Genomic DNA, 20,946 nt, shown 5'->3' on the forward strand with positions numbered 1-20,946 from the left:
CCATTCCCCATTAGGGCATGTGCCTGGGTTGCAGGATCCGTGGGTCAGGGCCTTGACGAGAAGCAACCAGTTGCTGTTTCTCTCACACATCGATGTCTCTGTCTTTCTCTTTCTCCCTCCCTTCCCCTCTCTCTAAGAATAAATAGATAAAGTCTTAAAAAAAAGAAACCTAGAAATAAGATCACCTTTTCTCCCAATGGTAATTTAAAAATATTCGACAAAGTTTATAGTATAGTAAACACTCACATCCCCATCCCCTAGTTTTTCCCATTAACATTTTGCTAACCTTACTTTTGTTTTGTTTTTTTTTTAAAGATTTTATATATTTATCTGTAGAGGGGAAGGGAAGGAGAGGAGAGAAATATTAATGTATAGTTGCTTCTTGTGCGTCCCCCACTGGGAACTGACCCGCAACCCAGGCATGTGCCCTGACTGGGAATGGAATCATGATCCTCTTGTTTGTAGGCCCGTACTCAATCCACTGAGCTACACCAGCCAGGGCTACTAACTTTACTTTATCACATGTGATTTGTCTCTCGATCCATCTTATTTTTTTTTTAAGTGCATTTCAAGGTAAGTTAAAGACATTCCAAATGTAATAGGCCTTCAAATACTCCCTCCAGGCCCTGTTCCAGTGCGACCACGTACAGTATACACTGGTTCCGGTCTCTGGTTGGCAAGAACTTGAAACTGCATTTCTTGAACATAAAGAACAGGTATGCAAAACATACTTTGGAATAATTAGGCTTTTTAAACTCAACTACAACTTATTATTTAATATCAAATATATTAGGCAATATGGAAGAGAAATATAAGCTTTATGTCTGGTTGACTTACCTTCAAGTCAAGACAACCAAAAAAGGTAGTGAACATGGATGGCCTCTAACTTTGAATTTGTGTTGCAGACATTTCACTGTAAGGTCATTGAAATTTAGCAGTTTGTTTTAGATATGGCTTAGTTAAAAATTATATTTTATATTAGACCATTATTTTATATTACTTCTCCAAGAAGATATGTTCTAGTTTCCAACTTGAAATCCAGAACATAATTTAAACAATAGAAGTCAGGATTTCTCTCACCTCTGCTCGGGGCTATAACGAGAGTTGGGCCATTCGAGACCCTGTGGAGGAGACTGGAGTGTGAGAGAGGGCTCCTGTAGTCTCTGGCTGGATGTAGGACTGCCCGGCAGAGGTAAATCCTGGCCTGGAGCTCCTGTCATCATGGGAGGGACCTCAGCCAGAGTTCTGTATTTATAAGGAAAGGGTTTTCTATAGCGATGAGGTGTAATAAAAACTCAATATTTAGGTATCTGTTAAGTATGGGCTCCCCAAGATTTGCTAAAATTTTAAACCTATAGAATACTATTAGCATGGGGAGACAGCTCATCACAGTTGAATGATTGAGATCTGGCGAGGCCCAGTTATACCTTTGAAGTCTTGGTCTGCTCCTCATCCAATTCTTGACCCTCATCAAATTCTGGGTCTCCAGTGCGTGAGACCCAGGTGTGCTGAGCCTCTGCATGCTCTACAGTGAAGCGGGAACAACCATAGGACACCTCACAGTATTGTGATGGAAATGAAATAGTATATGGAGTATGTTAAAGCACTGAGTACAGGCCAGCTCTGGCCCTGTTTGGAGCCCCTTGCCATCAGGCCTTGCCAAGTGTTAGGGGTTTGATGTGTCTCACTAGGACTCAGAGGCCTAGTGCACTGAAGGTAAAGGGACCCTCTCCATGTATTTAACTTCATTCATGATATCTCTTTTTTTCCCCCAGTTCCGTTATTTTATCCTCATTAACTGTGGAGCTAATGCAGACCTATTGGATATCCTCCAACCTGATGAAGACTCTGTATTTTTTGTGTGTGATACCCATAGGCCGGTCAATGTTGTGAATGTGTACAATGATACCCAGGTAACTAGGCCTCTGGGGCCCACCCGTCTCCTGCATTCTCCCATCTCTCTGTCTGTTCCCTTGTATGCCAGTGACAGCATTGTATCCGGTGGTCCTAGCAAGACAAAAACCTGGTTTTGTGTATCATTGATGAGAAACGTGACATCTAATCCTTGGAGTTGCTCAGTGCATTTGTAGGATTTGTTTGACCGGAAAGCTATAGGGATCAGAACCCTATACTGAGTCTGCCCTCAGAACTCAGACACAGCTCAGCCTCATTAAATATCAAGGGGACTCAGAGGCATCTGCCCTGCCCATCCAAGGGGCGGCATGAGGACCAGCAAAACAGCGGTGGGAAAGGCCACCGTCAGCCTAAAATGCTTCTGCTGCACTTACTCTTTGAACTCCTGAGCAGCAAGCAGGGAGCCTGGCACACAGCAGCTACCCAACCTTTCTCTGAGTTGATCTTCTCCCACCCATGTTAACGAAGAGTCAGCCTTGGAATTCTAACGTGAAAGGCTTCTCCCAGAGAAATCAACCTGCCTGGAGTGGCTTTTAGGGGCAGGTGTTTTACTCACTTTGGACTTGCCCATCTTCATGTCCTTTGTCAGGCCAAGTTGGGGTTGTTCATTTTGTTGGCTTGGTATGGGGCATAAGAGGGAGTTTTTCTCCAGACTTGGTGGCTATGGATAGTTCTCAAGGTTTTGTAATTTCTGCATACAGTGCGGTGCAACTCCAGCACCTCACTTAATGGAAATGAAAATTTTTAAATACCAAGAAAGTTTGAAATTACAGACAGGTGGCTACTTGTATGTACAGAAAAGTTATGAGTCACCCAACTAGGAAATAAGATTCTTCAAGAGATTAACATGATGAATAGTTTTTTGTCAACAGAGAGAGAGAGACTTGATTGCTCTTTGTTTTATTCTTAGATCAAACTACTCATTAAACAAGATGATGACCTTGAAGTTCCTGCCTACGATGACATCTTCAGGGATGCAGAGGAGGATGAAGAACATTCGGAAAATGAAAAGGATGATGGGTCAGAGCCTTCCGAGAAGCGCACACGGTTAGAAGGGTTAGAAGAGGTGCGTTTGGGCTGCTTACCAATCTTAAGAAATTTGTCTCTCGAGGGGTCAGAGGTCGGTCCAGAGCCTGCTGGGCCCAGACTTAGATGGGAGGCGGCAGGTGTGGGTGCTGTGTTTTGGCTGCGTGGCAGATTACTGGACTTCTCTGAGGCACAGTGTTCTTATCTGTACAGTAGAACCCCAGATGAAATGAAAGAGAGAAGAGCTCAGTTGTGCACGTGGACAGCAAACGTTTATAAAAAGTGATACGGAGAAACAATAAATTGCCTAAGTGTTACCTCCCTTTCCCACCTCCTTCCAGAATTGCTTCCTGTGTGGTCACCATGGAGTAGCACCATGGGTTTGTGGCCCTCGGCCAGGCTTGGTCCCAGATGGTCACTGCAGGGGAAGCACCTGTGCGCAAAGACATGGCTTGTGCCTCTTGGATCTGAGCCACTTACTAGACTAGATCTGGGGCCTGGCCAGTGCTAGATCTGGGGCCTGGCTTTCGGAAATGTAGAATTCCAGGTGGGAGGTAGTTGTTCCTCTAACACGGAGGCCATGCTTTATTCTAGTGCTTAGTGTTGACAAGCTGATGCTCTCTGGCTCCTGATCCTTGGTGTGCAGGCTGAAATTGCCTCGGGAATGTTCTCGGGTATGCCCTTCATCCTGGGCCTGGCATCTCTAAATACCATGCTTTAGCAGAGCCCTTATGAGCCATATTTGGGACACTGTGCATCTGGGGCAGGTGTGTCCTGCAAAGCCAGGAATGTCTCCTTGCTTTCCTCCCCTTTGCCCACTCCTTTCTCTCAAGTTTGAGTGATCTGGTGGGGACCATCAGGCACGCTCAGATTTTCCTTCCTCCTTCCTGGCTTTTTATCTATTCTACTTTCTGACAGACCTTTGGTTTTTATCTTCGAATCTTTGATTTCTGTGAGCCCTTAGATGTCCTCTGAATGCTTCTTTTTTATAGTGTTCTTTTAATTGTTGATGAGCTGCTTTTCCTTGGGCCCCAAGTATCATTTTCACTTACCCTTCGCCCCATACTGGTCAGGCTCTGGGATACCAAGGGGCAAACAAAGTTCTGTGTTCATGAAACTTCCTTTCTCGTGGTGGGGACAGATAAGGAACATGTAAATCAGCATAAACAGAGCATGTTTTCAGGGTGAGATATTATGAGAAAAAATACAGCAAGGTAAGAGGCTTGACCGGGAGTGGCTTTGGCGGTGTATGAACGTGGCCGTGGACACTTGATGGGGGAAGTGGGCAGGTGAGAACTGAGTAGCGGGTGTAGCACTAGGAGAAAGTCAGGGGTCTTGACGAGATGCCAGAGTATGGTAGAGCTTTCGTCTATTGGCCAAAAATAAATAAATAGCAATTTATAGGCAAAAAAAAAAAAAAGGAAAAAAGAAACCTTTTATCTTTGGCCTTTTTAACCATATGGTACAAACCAACTACTTATAGTACAGCTAAGTAAAATAAAAAAACTTACTGGAATGCTCAGAATAAGATTTTTTTTACAAGGTTTTTGTTTCCTCTGAGATTGTAATGAATTTGCTTGCCACCACAGGTAAAGTCAGAAGTAAGACAGCGAACACTCCACAGGCTGGTTTGGTCATCCTGAGTTTATTCAAAGTGGCTGATCCCTAACAATACATGTGTATGAAAAAATAAAATGTAAATTAAAAATCCAAAATTCTTTAAAGAGTAATTTTAATTAAAAAAAGCCGGGACCCTCCTGCGTTGCAAATTCACGCTGCGGTTGGGTCGGGTGGTGGAGAGCCTGTGTTGCCAGCAGGAGGGCAGACAGGACTCTGCTCCAGGGCCACCGCCTTGGGATTCTGGGAGGAGAAGCAGAGGGTGCATAGGTCATGGCAGTCTTTTTTTTTTTTTTTAGTTTAACTTTTTATTTTTTGCTATATGTTCATCCTCATCAGTCTTCCGCTTCTTGGTGTCAGCGTCATCATTTTCATCGTCTTTAGCTGCTCTTTTGCCTTTAGCTGCTTTAGCCACCTCATCTTCATCCTCTTCCTCACCAACGCCTTCTTCCTCCTCTCCCTCTTCTTCCTCCCCTCTTCCTTTCTCTTCTTCATCTACCATATTGTCGTCCTCTTGCTCCCCATTTTCCTCATTGGCATTCCTATTAGCAAGTGCATCTCGTCCATTCTCTGCTTCCTCCAAACCTTCCTTCTCTGTTAAGTCTTTGGTGGTGATCTCAGAGCTGATGTCCATGGCCGCATCTGATGTGGTGGGGCACACCAGTGATTCAGTGCAGCAGATTAAAAAGAAGGCCAGAGAGTTCAAGGACTCTGGTGAAGAAGCTTCAGGAGTCAGCAGCAGTGGCAGAGCTGGCTGTTGTTCCAAGTACATTTGTAGTTGCTTGTCGAAGTGTTGATATGATGGCTGCTTTAAAATCTTTGTCACATAAGTCTAACATTGCTGTCATTTTGGTGTTGGATTTCCTTTTTTGTATTCAGTTTGTTTTCCTGTTCTTCACACGATGAGTGATTTTTCAGGTGAAGCTTGGACATTTTTGTATTATGTTAGGAGACTCTGGTTCTTATATGGACGTTTTGTTTTACCTACTCCCTCCGGTACTACTCTGGCAAAGGAGGCGGTGGGCGGTGTGCACTCTTCACAGCCAGGCAGAGGTAGAAATTAGGCTCCCCAGTTGACCTCCGTTCATCTCTGGGGGGATCTCATCTCTGGGGGGATCGGCTCCACGTTACCACTGAGCAAGGACAGTCTAGTCTCCCTGCTTGGGCTTCTTGGGTGCCCCCCTCAGTGGGGATATTGGGAAATGTTACAGGTGGGAGGGAGGTGTTCGACATTTACTGGGGTAGATGGGGGTGAGGCCATGGTATTTTGGGTGGTGTTGGCTGGCGTAGAGCAGTTACTGTCTACAAGTATTTTGCATGTGAAGGCTGTTTCTTCCTGATACTTTGGCTTTTGTTGGGGTTTTGTTTTGTTTTGTTTTGTTTTGCCTGTACTTGGTGTTATTAGGTTACTAGCTTCTTCAGCTCCAAGTTTGGGATATATGAGCCAAAAATAAACCCAGGGAATTTATCAGTGTGTCATTTCCTTAGGTCCTGGGGCCCTGGGGTCCCTAGCTGGTGAGCCTTTCTTCTCTCCACCTTTCAGAATCTTATTTCATATTACATATAACATTAGGTTTTTTAGGTACAGTTAATGGACATACTGGGAAAAATATGTTTATCACATCTTCCTAGAAGCAGAAGTCTCAGAACTGTGACGTTTAAAACTGCCACACTACCTCACTCCTTGGCTGTGAGAACTAAATGAGATTGTGCTTGTAAAATTACAATAGTCACTGACACGTGTTGGGATGTAAGAAACATTAGCTCTTACTAACCTGGTGGGGATGCCAGTGTGAGGTGGCTGTGCACTCATCCCAGATCATGGTGGGGGGCAATAGAAAGCTGAGGTAGACAGAGTGTAGCCTGAGCAGACACTGTGGAAGCATTTACTCTCGTCAGCATCTTCAGTGCTGATGGGCCAGAGGGGTCCCAGCCATCCCCGCGGCATCTCCCTTCTGCAGGAGCAGGTTGTGCTCGGGGCTGGGCATGACCCATGTTTTGGATCCGGGCCCAGTGGCTTCCGTCAAATCAGAACCTTCTCAGGCTGTGGTGATGCAGTCCTGGCTCATTTGCTTACCCTTTTCTTTGTTCCTGTATCAGGAGATAGTAGCACAGACCATGAAAAGGAGGGAACGAAGAGAGTGGGAAGCCCGGAGGTGAGTGTGCATTTCAAGCAGTACCCCGTTGTCCCTGAGCATCTATGGCGTCACTGGCACCTGTTTTTTCCATGGAAGCTGCATGCATTTTTTTCCATTTGAGGATGATTTGTTTAGTGTAGAACCACTGGGCCAGTGGGTAGTGATCATGTGATCCCTGATTGGAGAACTCTGGGTCCTTTTTGTAGTGGTCCTGGTCCCATGAGTGACAGAAACAGGCCCAAAGTTCTCCCAAATACATGCCATCTGTTAAGGGTGACGGCCCTGGTTCTTTTATCTTTATTATTTTCTAGATGTAGATACCTTTTATTTACGAATTTTTACAAATGAGTTAGATGCCAATTATATAGAACTTTTCATAGGAACAAAAATATGAAAAAATGAAGTTATCCATAATTCCTTTTCACATTGCAAATTTAAAACCTGAAGTGCTCTAAAATAAAAATATTGGATAGGTTATTCTATAGCTTGAAGCGAACATGCAGCAATGCCCCCGGCTGGGAATTCCTTGCTGGATCCAGTTGTTCAAGGTCAGGCTGCTGTGCCCTGCTGTTCCTTGTGGAAGGAAAATGTCAAACTATTTTGGGAAGTGTATTAGAAAAGTGAATATAATCTATTTTCACTAAAGGGAAGAGGTTCTGGCTTTGGATTGCTCTTCCTGGATTATTTCTACTTGCACATATTTTACATAATCATAATAGGTGCCTAATTTTGCTTTTTCCCACCTAATATACCCTTTTAGATCCAAACAGCCTTTCATAAGCACATAGTACTTAGTTGGCTGTTCTCCTCCTTTCTGAACTGTGTACTGCTTCAGTATTCTGCCATGACAAGGAGGCCACAGTGAACAACCTTGTGCACACAGCAAGTTCGGTCTTGCTTGTTCCTTGGAGTGGTTGTCTTGGGATAACCCCTCGGCAGTGGGGTTCTGGGACTGTGCCGCTGTACATCTTCCATCGCCGCAAGGGGTTTGTATTTTTATCGCTCCCTTCCCAGCCTTGTGCCCGTACACTCCAAGGAGGAGTCAATGAGTGAAAACAAAGGCACCGTGACTTTAGTTGCATTTCTTTGAGTGTTGTCCAATTTTACCATTTTCCCCGCATCTTTGGCTTCCTGAGCTTTCTGGTGAAGATCCGCGTTTTATGTCGCACTTTATTTTGTTGCAGAAGAGACATCCTCTTTGACTATGAGCAGTACGAGTATCACGGGACATCGGTAAGTATGGATATAGGTAGAATTCACTACAGAGTTCCCACTGGGGCAAGGTCAGGGTCCTGAAACATGAGGAATGAGCATGGGTTTTAGAGCTACAAAAGTGTAGTTTGAATCTGAGCCCTACAGTTTCCTGCTGTGTGACCTTGGGGAAGTGGTAGAGCATCTCTGAGCCTTAAATTCCTCCTCTCCATTAAAGAAGGAGAACAATCTTCACTTCAGAGGCAGTTGTTAGGATGACTCCTCGCACCCATTACGTGCCCAAAGAACACCAGTGATTATTTTTATTCATAGTTAAAAATATACGACTAGTCTGTATTAGCCTCTGTGAAAGAAGATAAGACTGTAGACTTACAAAGCCTCTTCCGTGTGCATTATGGAACAGAATTTCATATACAGAAGCTACTCTGTTTGTCCAGTAGTGCTGAGCAGAGCTCAGGGCCTTCAGGAGGCCTGGAAACTAAGTTTCCAGTAGAACATGCCATATTTGGTCTTTGCATTTGGCCCTGGGGCCTTGAACTCTGAACAGCATCTCTCTAGTGTCCCTTTTATGTCGAGGTCCCATTGTCCTTCGAAGGAGGACAGTGGGACCTTTTGCCTCCTCTGCTTTGCCCTGGCCAATGGATATGTCTAACCAGTGGGTGGTAGATGGGTGATACTCACTCTGAGAAGGTGCAGACGGGGCAGCGGGTACCCAGGTCCCTTCAGATCTGTGGATGTTCCCTTGGAAATCCTCTTCATAGAAGGAGGTCCAGTCTCTCACAGCTTAGGAGATTTTAGTGTCTTCTAGTCGGACACTGAGCCGCCTTCATTGCCTTCTACTAAAACACAGACCTTGTGCTCGCAAGGAGCTGTGTGCTTCCACCCATGGACAGTCATGTTAGGAAGACCTGCCTCACAAGGGGTCCTAAGGCCCCCTCCCTCTTTAATATCCAGGTAACTGGAACCGAGGCCCTGCCTCACCTGGTCGTCTCTGAAATGTGTTAGAGGCCACCAGCCAGCCAGGAAGAGCCTGTGGACAAAGGGTCATGAGGATGATGTGGTCCCTGACTTCCCAAATTCAGTGCCTCCCTTGGGTAACACCAAGGGGTCCAAGGAATGTGTAAAGGCCCTAGCACATGCTGCACCTGGCTGCCCTCCCCAGCTGGATGGAGTATGTGCATAATAATGACTTCAGTTAGCAGAGGAGACAGTTCAGGTCACTCGAGTGACTCTGTCTTCCTCAGTTTAGCCTAGAATCCACACATATGTGGTTGGGCAGACCCTTGATGTGCAGGAGTTTGGCTGGGCCCTGGGCAATTCAGGTCTGGCCTGGCCCCAGTGGATGGCCCCTTCTGTGGGCGTGGCTGTCTCTGGACTCAGGCTTCTCTTTTTCTTGCAGTCAGCCATGGTGATGTTTGACCTGGCATGGATGATGTCCAAGGATCTGAATGATATGCTGTGGTATGTAGCCTTTAGTCAAGGTCAGTGCCACATGTGGCTTCCTTGTCCCAGCAGCTCTGTCCTCCCACAGTGAGGGCAGGGTCTGGAGGAGGATGTCACCATGTGCACTCTCCTTATCCCTGCTGGGGACATCAAACGCAGCTCCCTTTCTGGGAGTGCGCGTGGCCCTGGTTTTCTTTCTAACTGTGAGGCTCTCAGGTCAGACGTGGAGGAAGCACTGCCAGTGCAGTGGGTCGGACAGTAGGACAGTGGGGCCTCCTCCCTTCCCACCCTACCACCGAGCCTTGCTGCCCAGGAAATTCAGGTTACGGAAGGAGCGGAGGCAGCCTGTGCTCGGCAGCCTTGCAACCCTGGTATATGGTGAAATCTGATTTAGGAAAAATTGTCCTGCCACCTCTGAGTTTGCTTCAAGCAGGAGCTCTTGGTGCACGAGTGGAAAAATCAGGAGGTGGGGCTGGTCCCCAGGTGACAGCCCAGGTGGCATTTTCTGAAGAGGTCCCTGTGAGGTGGGGGCGTGCTGCACTAAGAGCTGGGGTGGGTGCTCCAGTGACCAGCTTCCCACCCCCAGGGCCTCTCCTGCCTCACCCTGTGCCCGTGTCCTCAGCTGTTTTCAGCTGTGGGCCTCTTCAGGAGGGGCGTCTTGAAGGCCACTGCATGGGACCAGCAGATGGCACATTCCGGGGGTCCTGGTCCCTGCTGCTGTGAGCTGTCTGTGACCCCAGGGAGGTCAGGCCAGCCTAGATCTCTGGTATCTCATCCACAAAAGATAAACTTGGAGAAGGAAACGTGGAAGGTTATTAAGGGGCCTAAATGCTGTCACTCTGTGTCCCACTATTTTACTCTAGAAGGACGGGGAGCTGTGGATATGACAAGGGTATGTTTTTCTGTGGGCATATCGCAGAGAGGGGGAACTTGAGGGGCTCAGAGAGGCAGAGTGAGGCACGAGAGGCCTGAGCACCAGTGTCTGCCGCCGTCCTGCACTGGCAGGGCCAGGGTGAGAGTGGAGGGCCAGCCGGGGTACAGAGAGCAGCTCCCTGTGTCCTTGTCCTCGGTCTCCTTGTGCACCAAGAGTTCCTGCTGTGAAGACACTGAACCAGGAGCCCTCAGTCTCCTCCGTCATCTGTCCACCCTGAAGAGGGGGGCTGCCTACCTGAGGGTGGGCTTGGGTCTGGTCACAATGGCAGGACGCTCCTGCCTGCCCCTCTCTGTTCACTGCTCTGTCCACCTCCCATTTCAGGTGGGCCATCGTTGGACTAACGGACCAGTGGGTACAGGACAAGATCACCCAGTAAGGATGTACTCCCTCAGGCTGGTCAGGCGGGCCTGTGCCGTGACGATGTACACGGCCTGGCCTCAGCCTCTGAGTTTGCGCTGGGGGGACGGTGGCAGCACCACTGTGGACCCCACCGAGGATGGGCTGGCCTCGGGCCTGTGTCCTTGTCACCAAGGAAGGGCTTAGTGCTGGGAACTCTGTCAGAATAGCATGTGGCCTTATTGTGGACATGTTGTCCACCCTCGGGGAGCCCAGCAGGTGGAGCCAGAGGGGAGAGGAGGGCGCCCAGAGTCCCAGCTCTGAGTGCTGTTTATGCCCCGGGCTTCAGGCATGGTCGAGTGTAGAGGCGTGGCTCGTGCGCAATAGACGGGGCAGGAGGAGGGGTGGGCCCCAGGGGTCCTGCCAGGGAGGGCGGGTGTGATCTCAAAAAGCAAAGAGAAAGCTCGAGAGGGTTGCGGGGATGGCTGTCATAGAATGAAGCCCCTTGGCGGGCAGACTTTGTTGCTTGCCATTGGAGTTGGATAGATAAGCTGAAAGGCCACCCCAGAATGCAGGTGCCAGGGAGGGGTAGGCTGCCAGAGGCCTGTCTCATCCCCACTCCGCTGGTGGCTGTCAGATGGGGACTCTGAGGGAATCAGAGACCTCAGCCCCAAGACGCTAACCCTTTCCCGGGGAACCCGAGTCTGTCACGTGGCATCGTCCCTGGCACAGCCTCCTTGTAGTCTGCAGAAGTCCCCATGCTCCCTATTTTTCGCCTCCTTTACCTGTCCAGGTCCTGTAGTATGGCCCAGGGCGTGGGAGGGTCCTGATTTCACAGGCCTGGGGCACTTCCTGGATTTGTCATTTTGGCCCAGCCTGCTGCCCGTTGGGCCTCCCTCCTCCCCTGCCAAGGCTAGCATGGGGTGTGTGTAGCGCCAAGTACCGTTCCTGGCCTGTGACCTCCCCTCTGGAGAGGCCATGCTGTCACCATCCTGCTCAGTGGCCACCTGGACTGGGGTATTTGTGCTCATAAGCACTTCCCGTGCCTGGTCAACACCCTTTGCTGTTGATCACTCTCACAGGGATGGGTCCACTTGATTGTAACTGGTGGGCAGGGCTGTGGCCGTCTGCAGTGCCCACTCTCCGGAGGCCTCACATAAGTAATGGCAGTGCAGTTGATGCCCAGAGGAGTGGGAGGTGGGGGCAGGGAGACCAGAGCTCACCTCTTCCAGTTCTGTCGCTCAGCTCCCCCTGCTGCCTATCCCTGTTACCCCCTTTGCCATGATGGTTTCTATGCAGAGGTGGTGAGGAACAACCTGAATGGTGGGCTGGCCCCTGAGCCTGGGAGGGCAAGCTGCGGCAGGCTGCCTGTGAGGAGAGGAGCGAGCCCACCCAAGCCAGCGGTGCTTCCTCCTCAGGATGAAGTATGTGACGGACGTCGGCATCCTGCAGCGCCATGTGTCCCGGCACAACCACCGGGATGAGGACGAGGAGAACGCCCTCTCCGTGGACTGCATGCGCATCTCCTTTGAGTATGAGTATCCTTGTCACTCATGCCTTCGGGGTGCAGACAGTGCCCCCGCCCTCAGACACTTTGCTCTATGTGTGCTATTTGTTTCACCTCTGCACACTCCAGCTCACGCACCTTGTGTGTGGTGTGCTTGTGAGCTGCAGAGCTACAGGTTGTGCGGCTGTGGCTGCCATGTCCCCAGGGCGGGCAGCAGACAGGATAAAAGGCTTCAAGAAGAGGTGCCCCATGTGACCCTGTGCTGGGCAGAGCAGCAGGTACTGGGGAACAGGTTCTGCCTCACCTTTTCTGTGTGGCTTTGGCTCCTAGAAACCACAGCTCTTTTTAGAAACATCACGTATCTTTTTAGAGCTCATTCTAGGCCTGGCGCTAGATATCTGTGAGTGAGGGCATGTGGGGCTGCCTGTGTGGTGTAGGCAGTTCAGTGACATTTGCAGACTCCTGTCGGGAGAAAAGTCAGCCAGCATGTGATTACAGAGTGTGGATGCCATCTCATGAGTGCTTGTGAGATCATGTGGGGTTTGATGGAGTAACCAAAGAGCAATGGGACCATGTTTGGGAAAGTCCTTGGAGAGGCCACTGCCCCGGCTGAGATTCAGCTATGCTCTGTGGGAGGGAGAGCGGCCTGGGCAGAGGTTGTTGGCCATGCAAAGGCCCTCAGGTGAACTCAAGGAAGGGGCTAGAGAGATAGGCAGAGTTTAGGAGTCAGAGAGGCCAGAGCAGGTGGCGCTGTGAGCCCAGCAGTGACTGAGTCTGGTTCTTGGTATTTAAAAGGTCCCTGGACTGCCAATTTGAGGGAAGGAGACTGGATGGTGGCTTGGGTGAGACCACAGTGGTGAGCGTGAGGCATGCTGGGGTTGCTGCTTCGGCAGTGGACAGAGTAAGGACAAAGACTGCCTCCCTTTCCTTGTGCTGGGTTGGCTGGGGGTGAATAAACATGGGTTTGGACAGGTCATATGGGAGATGCAGGAAGAGGTGCTGGGTGTGGGGCCACACTGTGGAACTCTTCGAGTTCCTGGAAGACGGGCCATACTGTGCAGGAGCCCACCAGGAACTGGGTCCAGACATGACATCAGGGACCAGGGCTTGTCTGGGGTATGGGCAAAGAGGATGGTGGTCATGAAGCTTAGTCCTCTGGAGGGGCACAGCGAAGAAGACAGAGGCTGGTCAGGGCCGGTGTGTTGGCAGGAGTGGCGGCACTCAGATGCAGTCAGGGCCAGCCGGCATCCTGTCCGAGACCCTCCAGTGTGTGAGGAGAGGCCTTGGGAGATGGGCCCATCCTCATACACAGCCTCATTATTGACTCCATGAGCAGCGAGGGTGGGAGCTTGCTGAGGGGGTCCCAGCAAGGGTGGAGTGGGACAGAGGGCAGGGTCAGGTAGAGGACACAGGGAGCCACAGGGGCTCTCTGACCACAGTATACAGACTCTCAGAACCCCTTAACCTCAGTTTTCCTGTCTGTCACATAGATAATGGTGTATACCCACCAGCCTGCAAATTTTCTGTGCGGGTCAAAATTAGCTACGAAGGTCAAAGAGCTCCAGTTTACCCAGGTGGTAACTGGTTGTACCCTGGTGAGTGGAGCAGGCCATCTCTTGGAGCATTAAAAGTGGGCTGTCACAGGGTGGGTGCAACCCCAGGTCACTGCAGCCTCCTTGACTGCGGGCCCAGCCTCCGCCTGGTGCTCTACCAGCACTGGTCCCTCCACGACAGCCTGTGCAACACGTGCTACACTGCAGCCAGGTTCAAACTCTGGTCTGTGCACGGGCAGAAGCGGCTCCAGGAGTTCCTCGCGGACATGGGGTGAGTGACCACCTTAGTCTGGAGTCCTCCACCTACAGCCCCCAAGGAAAGGCCCCTCCCCTTCATTGTCACTGACGTGGTAATATTTAGCTGTTGCCTGTGTCTGCCATGCATTCCTCTCTCTGAATTGACCATAATGTCATCTGAAGGCCCAAACAGGATGTCCCTTGTTTACAGACACTGGGACCCCTTGCAGGGTTCTCTCCGTCCCTTGGGTGTTTCAGCATTCTCTATTCAAAGCCAGGTCGCTCATGTGCCTAATGCTTAACCATCTTTCCAGTCTCCCCCTGAAACAGGTGAAGCAGAAGTTTCAGTCTATGGATAGCTCCTTGAAGGAGAATTTGCGGGAGATGATTGAAGAATCTGCAAATAAATTTGGGTAAAGTCATGTTTTTCTGTATTAAGCTTCCTTGTGGCTTCAGCTTTAACCACATTCCTAAAATAGTGCAAAAACCAGGAATGCACAAATGAGCATGACCGGTGGAGTCTTTCCTGAAGTTGTGAATTCTCTTTGGGTTAAAAATAGGGCTTTGTAAATTGCCCAGAAGACGTAGAATCCTCAGATCCCGGGGCAGAAGTGTGGATGTTTGCGGTCAACCCAGTGCATCCCTCACTGAGGAGCCCACTGGGGCAGGATCAGGCCAGTGCTTTCCATCCAGGTTCCCTAGCACAGCTGGAGGAGCTGTGCCTGGCTGATCCTGGCATCCTGGGGCGTGGGAGAGGACCACACACAACCTTGTCTGACAGCCAGTTTTTGTTCTGCCCCCAACCAGCTGAGCAGCTTTGGACAAGGCGCTCGGTGCCATAGGTCAGAGGGCTTTATGTCAGGCCTTCTAACCCCCTCCACTCTCAGACCAAAGTAGCCACACTGCCATTGCATGTTGCAGGGGAGCAACAGCACATTCCATTGTCCTGGCCTAGTGGAGAGAGCCCATTCATAGGTGAGGACACTCCCATGTGACAGCCACATCGCTTCCTCCTGTTGCAGGATGAAGGACATGCGCGTGCAGACTTTCAGCATTCATTTTGGCTTCAAGCATAAGTTCCTGGCCAGTGACGTGGTCTTTGCTACCATGTCACTGATGGAGAGACCTGAGAAGGACAGCTCAGGGACAGATAACTTCATCCAGGCTCTGGACAGCCTTTCCAGGTAGTGGACGTGGCCATGGCCTCCAGTGCCCAGGGCCACCTCCTGCTGTCAACCTCACACTGCCCAGGGAGGCAGGTCTCAGGGACCCTTGAGGTGTGGGGGTGACTGGACTACAGAAATTGTTCAAGTGCAAATTGGAATCACAGTGCACCAGAGTCTCGCAGGCGGGGAGGGGTGCACATGACGTGTTTCCTGCCCATCTTCACCACTTGTCACTTTCTCTTGATTTTTTTTTTTTGTCTTTTTTCCTTTTGCTTTCTAAAAGTTGCTTCTTTTTTTTGCCTCTTACGGCATTATTTGTGGTGTTTATTTATTCTTATGTTTCTTCTAGTTTAGTCTTCATTTCTTATTCTTCCATCTTTTATTTCTGATTTTTTTCTTATCTTACTTCCTGAGATGTCTCACATTATTTTTCATACCTTTAGCTTGGTTTAAAATAGCGTGTAACATTACAGTTTTGATCATTTGAAGGCATGTCTCATAATGCACTCACCGCCAACAGGGATACTGTTCTCCTTAGTCTCTTTTTTTCTAGTAGTTACTTTGAGGGGATTTCTGCTGCTCATTTTCTTTATGAATGTAGTTGCCCTGACTTTTTAGGAGGAGGCATGATTCAGAACTTTCTAACTTCAGAGAGCTGCCACTCTGTTGCTTCTGTGCAGTGTTAAAAAGTGGTCCTGCTTTCAGGAGTTTCCTGGTCCTGTTCCCTGGCATACTTTTAAAAAATAGCTTCACTGAACTATAATTCACAGATCAGATACTTCATCCATTTAAAATATACAATTCAATGGCTTTTAGTTTCTTCCTTTTTATTGCAAATAATCTGTTATAGAGATATACCGCATTTTATTAATCCATTCATCAGTTGGTAGACATTTGGGTAATTTCTACCTTTTAACTATTATGAATAAACATGCACATGTAAATTGTGTGGACATATGTTTTCATCTTTCATTTCTCTTGGGTATGTGCCCAGCAATGGGCTTTCAGAGTTATATGCTAACCCTGTGTCCAACATTTTGAGGAACTAATTGCCAGACTTTCCCAAAACAGCTGCACCATTTTATCTTCTCATTGGCAGTGAGTGAAAGTTTGAATTTTCCCACATCCTTGCCAACATTTATTTCCGTCTTTTCTGAGCAAACCACGCTCAGAAGTGGGTGTGCAGTGGCATCTCATTGTGGTTTGGATCTGCATTTCCTGCTCTTTCTAATGGTGTCGAACAGCTTTTCATGTGCTTATGGCCATTTGTATGTCTTGTTTGGAGAATTGTTTATTCAAGTCCTTTGTCCATTTTTCAGTTGGGTTCTATTTGTTATTAAGTTGTGAGGATTGTATTATATATTCTAAATACACATCCATTATCAGATACATGGCTTGCAAATGTTTGTCCCTCATCCTATGGGTTGTCTTTTCATTTCCTTGATGTTCTTTGAAGCACAAAAGTTTTTTTATTTTGATGTTTAAGTTATCTGTTTTTTCTTTTGTTTCTTGTGCTTTTGGTATCATATCTAAGAAAACATTGCCTGATTCAAAGTCATGAAGATTTATACCTTTGCTTTCTGTAAGAGTTTTATAGTTTTGGGCCATGGCTGGTGTGGCTTAGTGGATTGAGCACTGGCCTGCGAACCAAAAGGTGGCTGGTTCGATTCCCAGTTGGTACAGGGCATGTCCCCGGTTGGAGACGTGCGACAGGCAACCACACATTAATGTCTCTCCTTGTCACTTCCCCCCTCCCTTCCCCTTTCTCTCAAAATAAATACATAAAATCTTTAAGAGTTTTATACTTTTGGCCTTCATATTAGATGTATGACTTATTTGAGTTTAACTTTTGTGTTTGGTGTAAGGAAGAGGCCCAACTTAATTTTTTTTTTTTTTGCATGTGACATCCAAATGATCTAGCACCATTTGCTGAGAAGATTTCTTCCTCCATTGAATTATTTTGGCACCCGTGTTGCAAATTGGTTGACTGTAAATGGGGAGATTTATTTCTAGGTTCTCAATTCTAGTCCATCAATATGTCTATACTTATCATAGTTCCACACTGTTTTGATTACTATAGATTTGCAGCAAATTTTGGCTATTTTGTGTTCCTTGGAATTCCATGAATCTTAGGATCAGTTTGTCATTTCTGCAAAGAAGTCAGATTGCATTGAACCTATAGATCAGTTCTAAGAGTACTGCTATCTTACCAGTATTAAGTCTTCCAACTGATGAACATGAGATGGTTTTTCAGTTACTTAGATCCTCTTTAATTTCTTTCATTAATGTTTTATAGTTTTTAGAGAATAAATTTTACTCTTTTGTTAAATTTATCCCTAAATAGTTTATTCTTCTTGATGCTATTATAAATGGATTTGTCTTCTTTCTTCCATGTTCTCATTTCTGCTTGCGTAGAAATAGTTGATTTTTGCAAATTGATCTTGCATCCTGCAATGTTGCTTAACTCGTTTATTAGTTCCAACAATTTTTCCATGGATTTCTTAGGGTTTTCTGTGTGTAAGATCATGTCATTACAAATGGAGATAGTTTTACTGCTTCTTTTCCAATCTGCCTTTTATTTCATTTTACTGCCTGATTGTGCTGGCTACAGCCTTCTCTAAATCCCCAGCGTTTTTATCTGTATCTTCTCTTTCCTTCTTTGTATTGTCACTATCTTGCTCAATTTTGATTCTATTCTTAGTAGTTTCTCCTTAGCGATGGGCGGGCGTGAAAGGGATCTCTTGCCTGTCAGTGGGACTCCCAGGGCTAGACTGCTCCGGCCCCCTAGTCTTTACCACGCCCCTTGTACTTGAACAAGTCTCTTCCCACTCTCCTGCTTGGAGAGTGCAGAACCCCTCTTAGTGTTCCCCAGTTGCCTGTAGTTTTCATCATTCTTAAGTCTTGTTGCCTCTCTGCGCCCTCCCACACTGACACTGGCAATCTTGTGGCCAGGTGGTGGTCTGTCCAGTATACTGGCTTATATTTGGGGGTTTGTATCTTAGATGTGGGTCCTGGACTTTTGGTTTTGAATTGTTCTGTCTATTTTTATTTGGAAATATGGGAAAATCCAAAAATGACTACTATTAACTGCTACCCTCATCCCAGATTGATAAGTCAGTTTCAGACATTGTCTGCTGACATTCTGCGACCACAAAAGAGCGTTTTCCTACCTTTGTGCTCCTTCCCCTCCTGTTGTTCTAGTCTGTCAGTATTTTTAGCTCCTTCGTAACTTCAACATACTTCATGTTGTTCTGTCGCCAGTGTCTCTCGTCTCCTTTCTCTGTAAAAAAAAGGGTGTCAGCATCCCTACTGTTACCCTTCTGCATACCTCTCCGTTCCTGAAATCTATGCTTTTGCATTTTAAAGATTGAGAACACTTAGTCTTAAGTTAGAGAATAGAATGTGAGTCATCTCATTTTTGACTAAGGTTGATTCGAAAAGATGAAAGCAGTAAAAAGTGTTACTTCATGGTGCTATTAAAATATTTCAGAGTCATCCTAGCCAGTATGGCTTGGTTGAGCTTCGTCCTGCAAAGTGAATGGTTGCCAGTTCCATTCCCGGTTAGGGCACGTACAAAAGGCAGCTAATGGATGTTTCTCTCTCACATTGATTTTTCTTTCCCTTTCCTTCTCTCTCCCTTTCCTTCTCTCTAAAATCAAACATTAAAAAAAAATAAAATTTATTTTAAAAAATTTTCAGAGTCAGTAATGACCAGTGATTACCTTATTTTCTGGCATAGCTCTTTGCTCTTCCTGGAGCTCTTCGTTGCCTTTTACCATATCCAGTTTGTGCCCAGCTCTCCTTCCAGCAGGTGTTCCCTAAGCCCCCTTGTCCGTGAGGGCCTGGGATGCTGTCTTTTGAGTTTAGCCTGGACCTGCAGCCCCTATGCCTACTGCCGTCATGGATGGATGGCCCTTGACTACACCCTGGTTTGGGGCCAGCATTTCTTGGGAGCCTCATCTTTTGTCTCTCTCTTTTTTAACTCCCTCATTTTGCTAGAGCACAATTCTAGTGTCACTTTTAAAGAGTGTGTGTGAAGTATAAACGTTCTGAATTCTTGCACAGATCTGACAATACCTGTTCTGCCCTCATCTGATTGCTGATTTAGCTCATAGAGAATTTGAGGTGGAAGGTAGTTTGTTGTTAAATGTGGATTCCATTGCTCCCCTGTCTTCCAGCATCCAGTAGTGCTAATGAGAAGTCCGAGCTATTTGAGTTCTATTTTTTGTAAATTTGTCCCCATCCTTCGTGAAGAAGCTTATAGGACCTCTTCTTTTATTTCCATTGTTCTAGAATTTCATGGTATGTTTGGTGTTACTTCTTTATGACTCCCCCAACACACACACACGTATACACACCAGTCTTTTTTATTTTCTTTCCGCACTTCCTAGAACAGTTCTATTTCTTATTTTTGTCTTGTATTCCCATGATTTTGATTCCCTTGTTATTGATGTTAAGGAAGCTTTTCTTGACTCTGTCCTTTTGCCTTCGAAAGAGAATTTTTTGGTTTTTGCAATTATTTTACTTTCCACAAACACTTTCTAGTTTCAGATGGTTCCTTTTTCATAGCTTCCAGTGCTTGGTTTATAAACTTATTAACTGCTCAAATCTCTCTGAAGATATTAGAGTTCACTTTCAGTTTTCTTTTGTTCTTCACATTACTTCGACGTCTTCTGGGGTCATTTTCTCAGGCCCCAGAAATTTCTCAAATGCCTGGCAGTTTTTGCAGTCAAGTCGGGGTGTGCCACCCTGGGTCTCTGGGCACGGCCCGCCAGCCAGAAGGCACCACTTCGTCTTGATGGGTGAGAGTCAGTGTGACACTTGGGGAAACTTAACTTGCGAGGGCAGGGGCTTTGCTTGCAGACCTCACTTCTCCATGAGGGCTCATTTTAATGCACTTGGAGGGGAACTCTCCTTTTTGCAGGGAAGGGTGTCCTCCCCCTAACCCTTGCCCATGCCGTTCCTGTAGGTGCCCTCCAGGCACTTTCCAGGGCCTGCTGGGCAGAATCTTTCCCCCTGCTTTTGGTTTTTAGTCTCTAGTCTTCTGATGCCAACATCCCTTCCCACCTCTCATCTCCATTACTGTGGGTTTATACATTGTTCATTCCTTCCTTACACATGAAGGGGAACTCAGGAGGGTGAGAAACCAACTGTCACCCCCACGTCCCTTCCTGACCCAGGAACTGAGCGTTCCGTTTGACACTGTGCCGGAAGTTGTGTGTCTCCTTTTTACAGGGGTAACCTGGACAAGCTGTACCACGGCCTGGAGCTTGCCAAGAAGCAGCTGCTCGCCACACAGCAGACCATCGCCAGCTGCCTCTGCACCAACCTCGTCATCTCCCAGGGCCCTTTCCTCTACTGCTCTCTCATGGAGGTCAGGCTTCCTAGGACTTGGGCTGGACACCGGGCCACATCTGCTGGTGGCCCCCTCTGACTGGCTGTCTTCCCCCCACAGGGCACTCCAGATGTCGCACTGTTCTCCAAGCCAGCGTCCCTGAGTCTGCTCAGCAGACACCTGCTCAAGTCCTTTGTGTATTCGGTGAGGGGCTGGGTGGGAGGATGCCAGGAGGCAGGCACTCGAGCGGTGCTCAGAGGAGCCGGAGAAGCTGGCCTTGGGTGCCAGGGGCTGTTCGCCCGCTGCAGGGTCGGGCCAGCCCCTCCATTTTTCTGAGCCTTGTTTTCCTCAGCCGACCCCTATGAACCTCCTGGTTCTTACAAGCTCTGACTTTGTCATTGGCCATCCTGGTCACTCAGATGAGTGTGGAGGGGCCTCAGAGAGCATGTAGGAGCAGGGTTTGCAGACCAAGGGGCAGTGAGGTTGGTTGGAGCGGATTTTCTTCCTGGCAAAAGTCTGTTTTCTGGG

At 47.7% G+C, this 20,946-nt stretch overlaps 2 protein-coding genes across 2 annotated transcripts in view; one reads left to right on the top strand and one right to left on the bottom strand.

Annotated features, from left to right (window-relative positions):
* Window positions 1-20,946, top strand: part of CDC45 (cell division cycle 45) — a 29,837-nt gene that overhangs the window by 1,256 nt on the left and 7,635 nt on the right. Inside the window, exons 3-15 of the mRNA XM_037141567.2 lie at window positions 624-716; window positions 1,776-1,913; window positions 2,825-2,980; window positions 6,658-6,713; window positions 7,880-7,928; window positions 9,307-9,368; window positions 10,606-10,656; window positions 12,039-12,158; window positions 13,820-13,951; window positions 14,232-14,330; window positions 14,940-15,101; window positions 20,319-20,457; window positions 20,539-20,622. Of these exons, the coding sequence (XP_036997462.2) occupies window positions 624-716; window positions 1,776-1,913; window positions 2,825-2,980; window positions 6,658-6,713; window positions 7,880-7,928; window positions 9,307-9,368; window positions 10,606-10,656; window positions 12,039-12,158; window positions 13,820-13,951; window positions 14,232-14,330; window positions 14,940-15,101; window positions 20,319-20,457; window positions 20,539-20,622 (1,341 nt within the window). The remainder of the gene's footprint in view (window positions 1-623; window positions 717-1,775; window positions 1,914-2,824; window positions 2,981-6,657; window positions 6,714-7,879; window positions 7,929-9,306; window positions 9,369-10,605; window positions 10,657-12,038; window positions 12,159-13,819; window positions 13,952-14,231; window positions 14,331-14,939; window positions 15,102-20,318; window positions 20,458-20,538; window positions 20,623-20,946) is intronic.
* LOC119046246 (prothymosin alpha-like) lies at window positions 4,711-5,329 on the bottom strand. The gene is made up of 2 exons (XM_037141195.2): window positions 4,877-5,329; window positions 4,711-4,800 (listed from the first exon to the last, which is right to left on the bottom strand). The coding sequence occupies exons 1-2, from the start codon at window positions 5,327-5,329 to the stop codon at window positions 4,711-4,713; spliced, it is 543 nt and encodes a 180-aa protein (XP_036997090.2).

This window comes from Artibeus jamaicensis, unplaced genomic scaffold, assembly GCF_021234435.1.
Source record: "Artibeus jamaicensis isolate MK-2021 breed Jamaican fruit bat unplaced genomic scaffold, CSHL_Jam_final contig_1128, whole genome shotgun sequence".
Classification (NCBI taxonomy): Eukaryota; Metazoa; Chordata; class Mammalia; order Chiroptera; family Phyllostomidae; genus Artibeus; species Artibeus jamaicensis.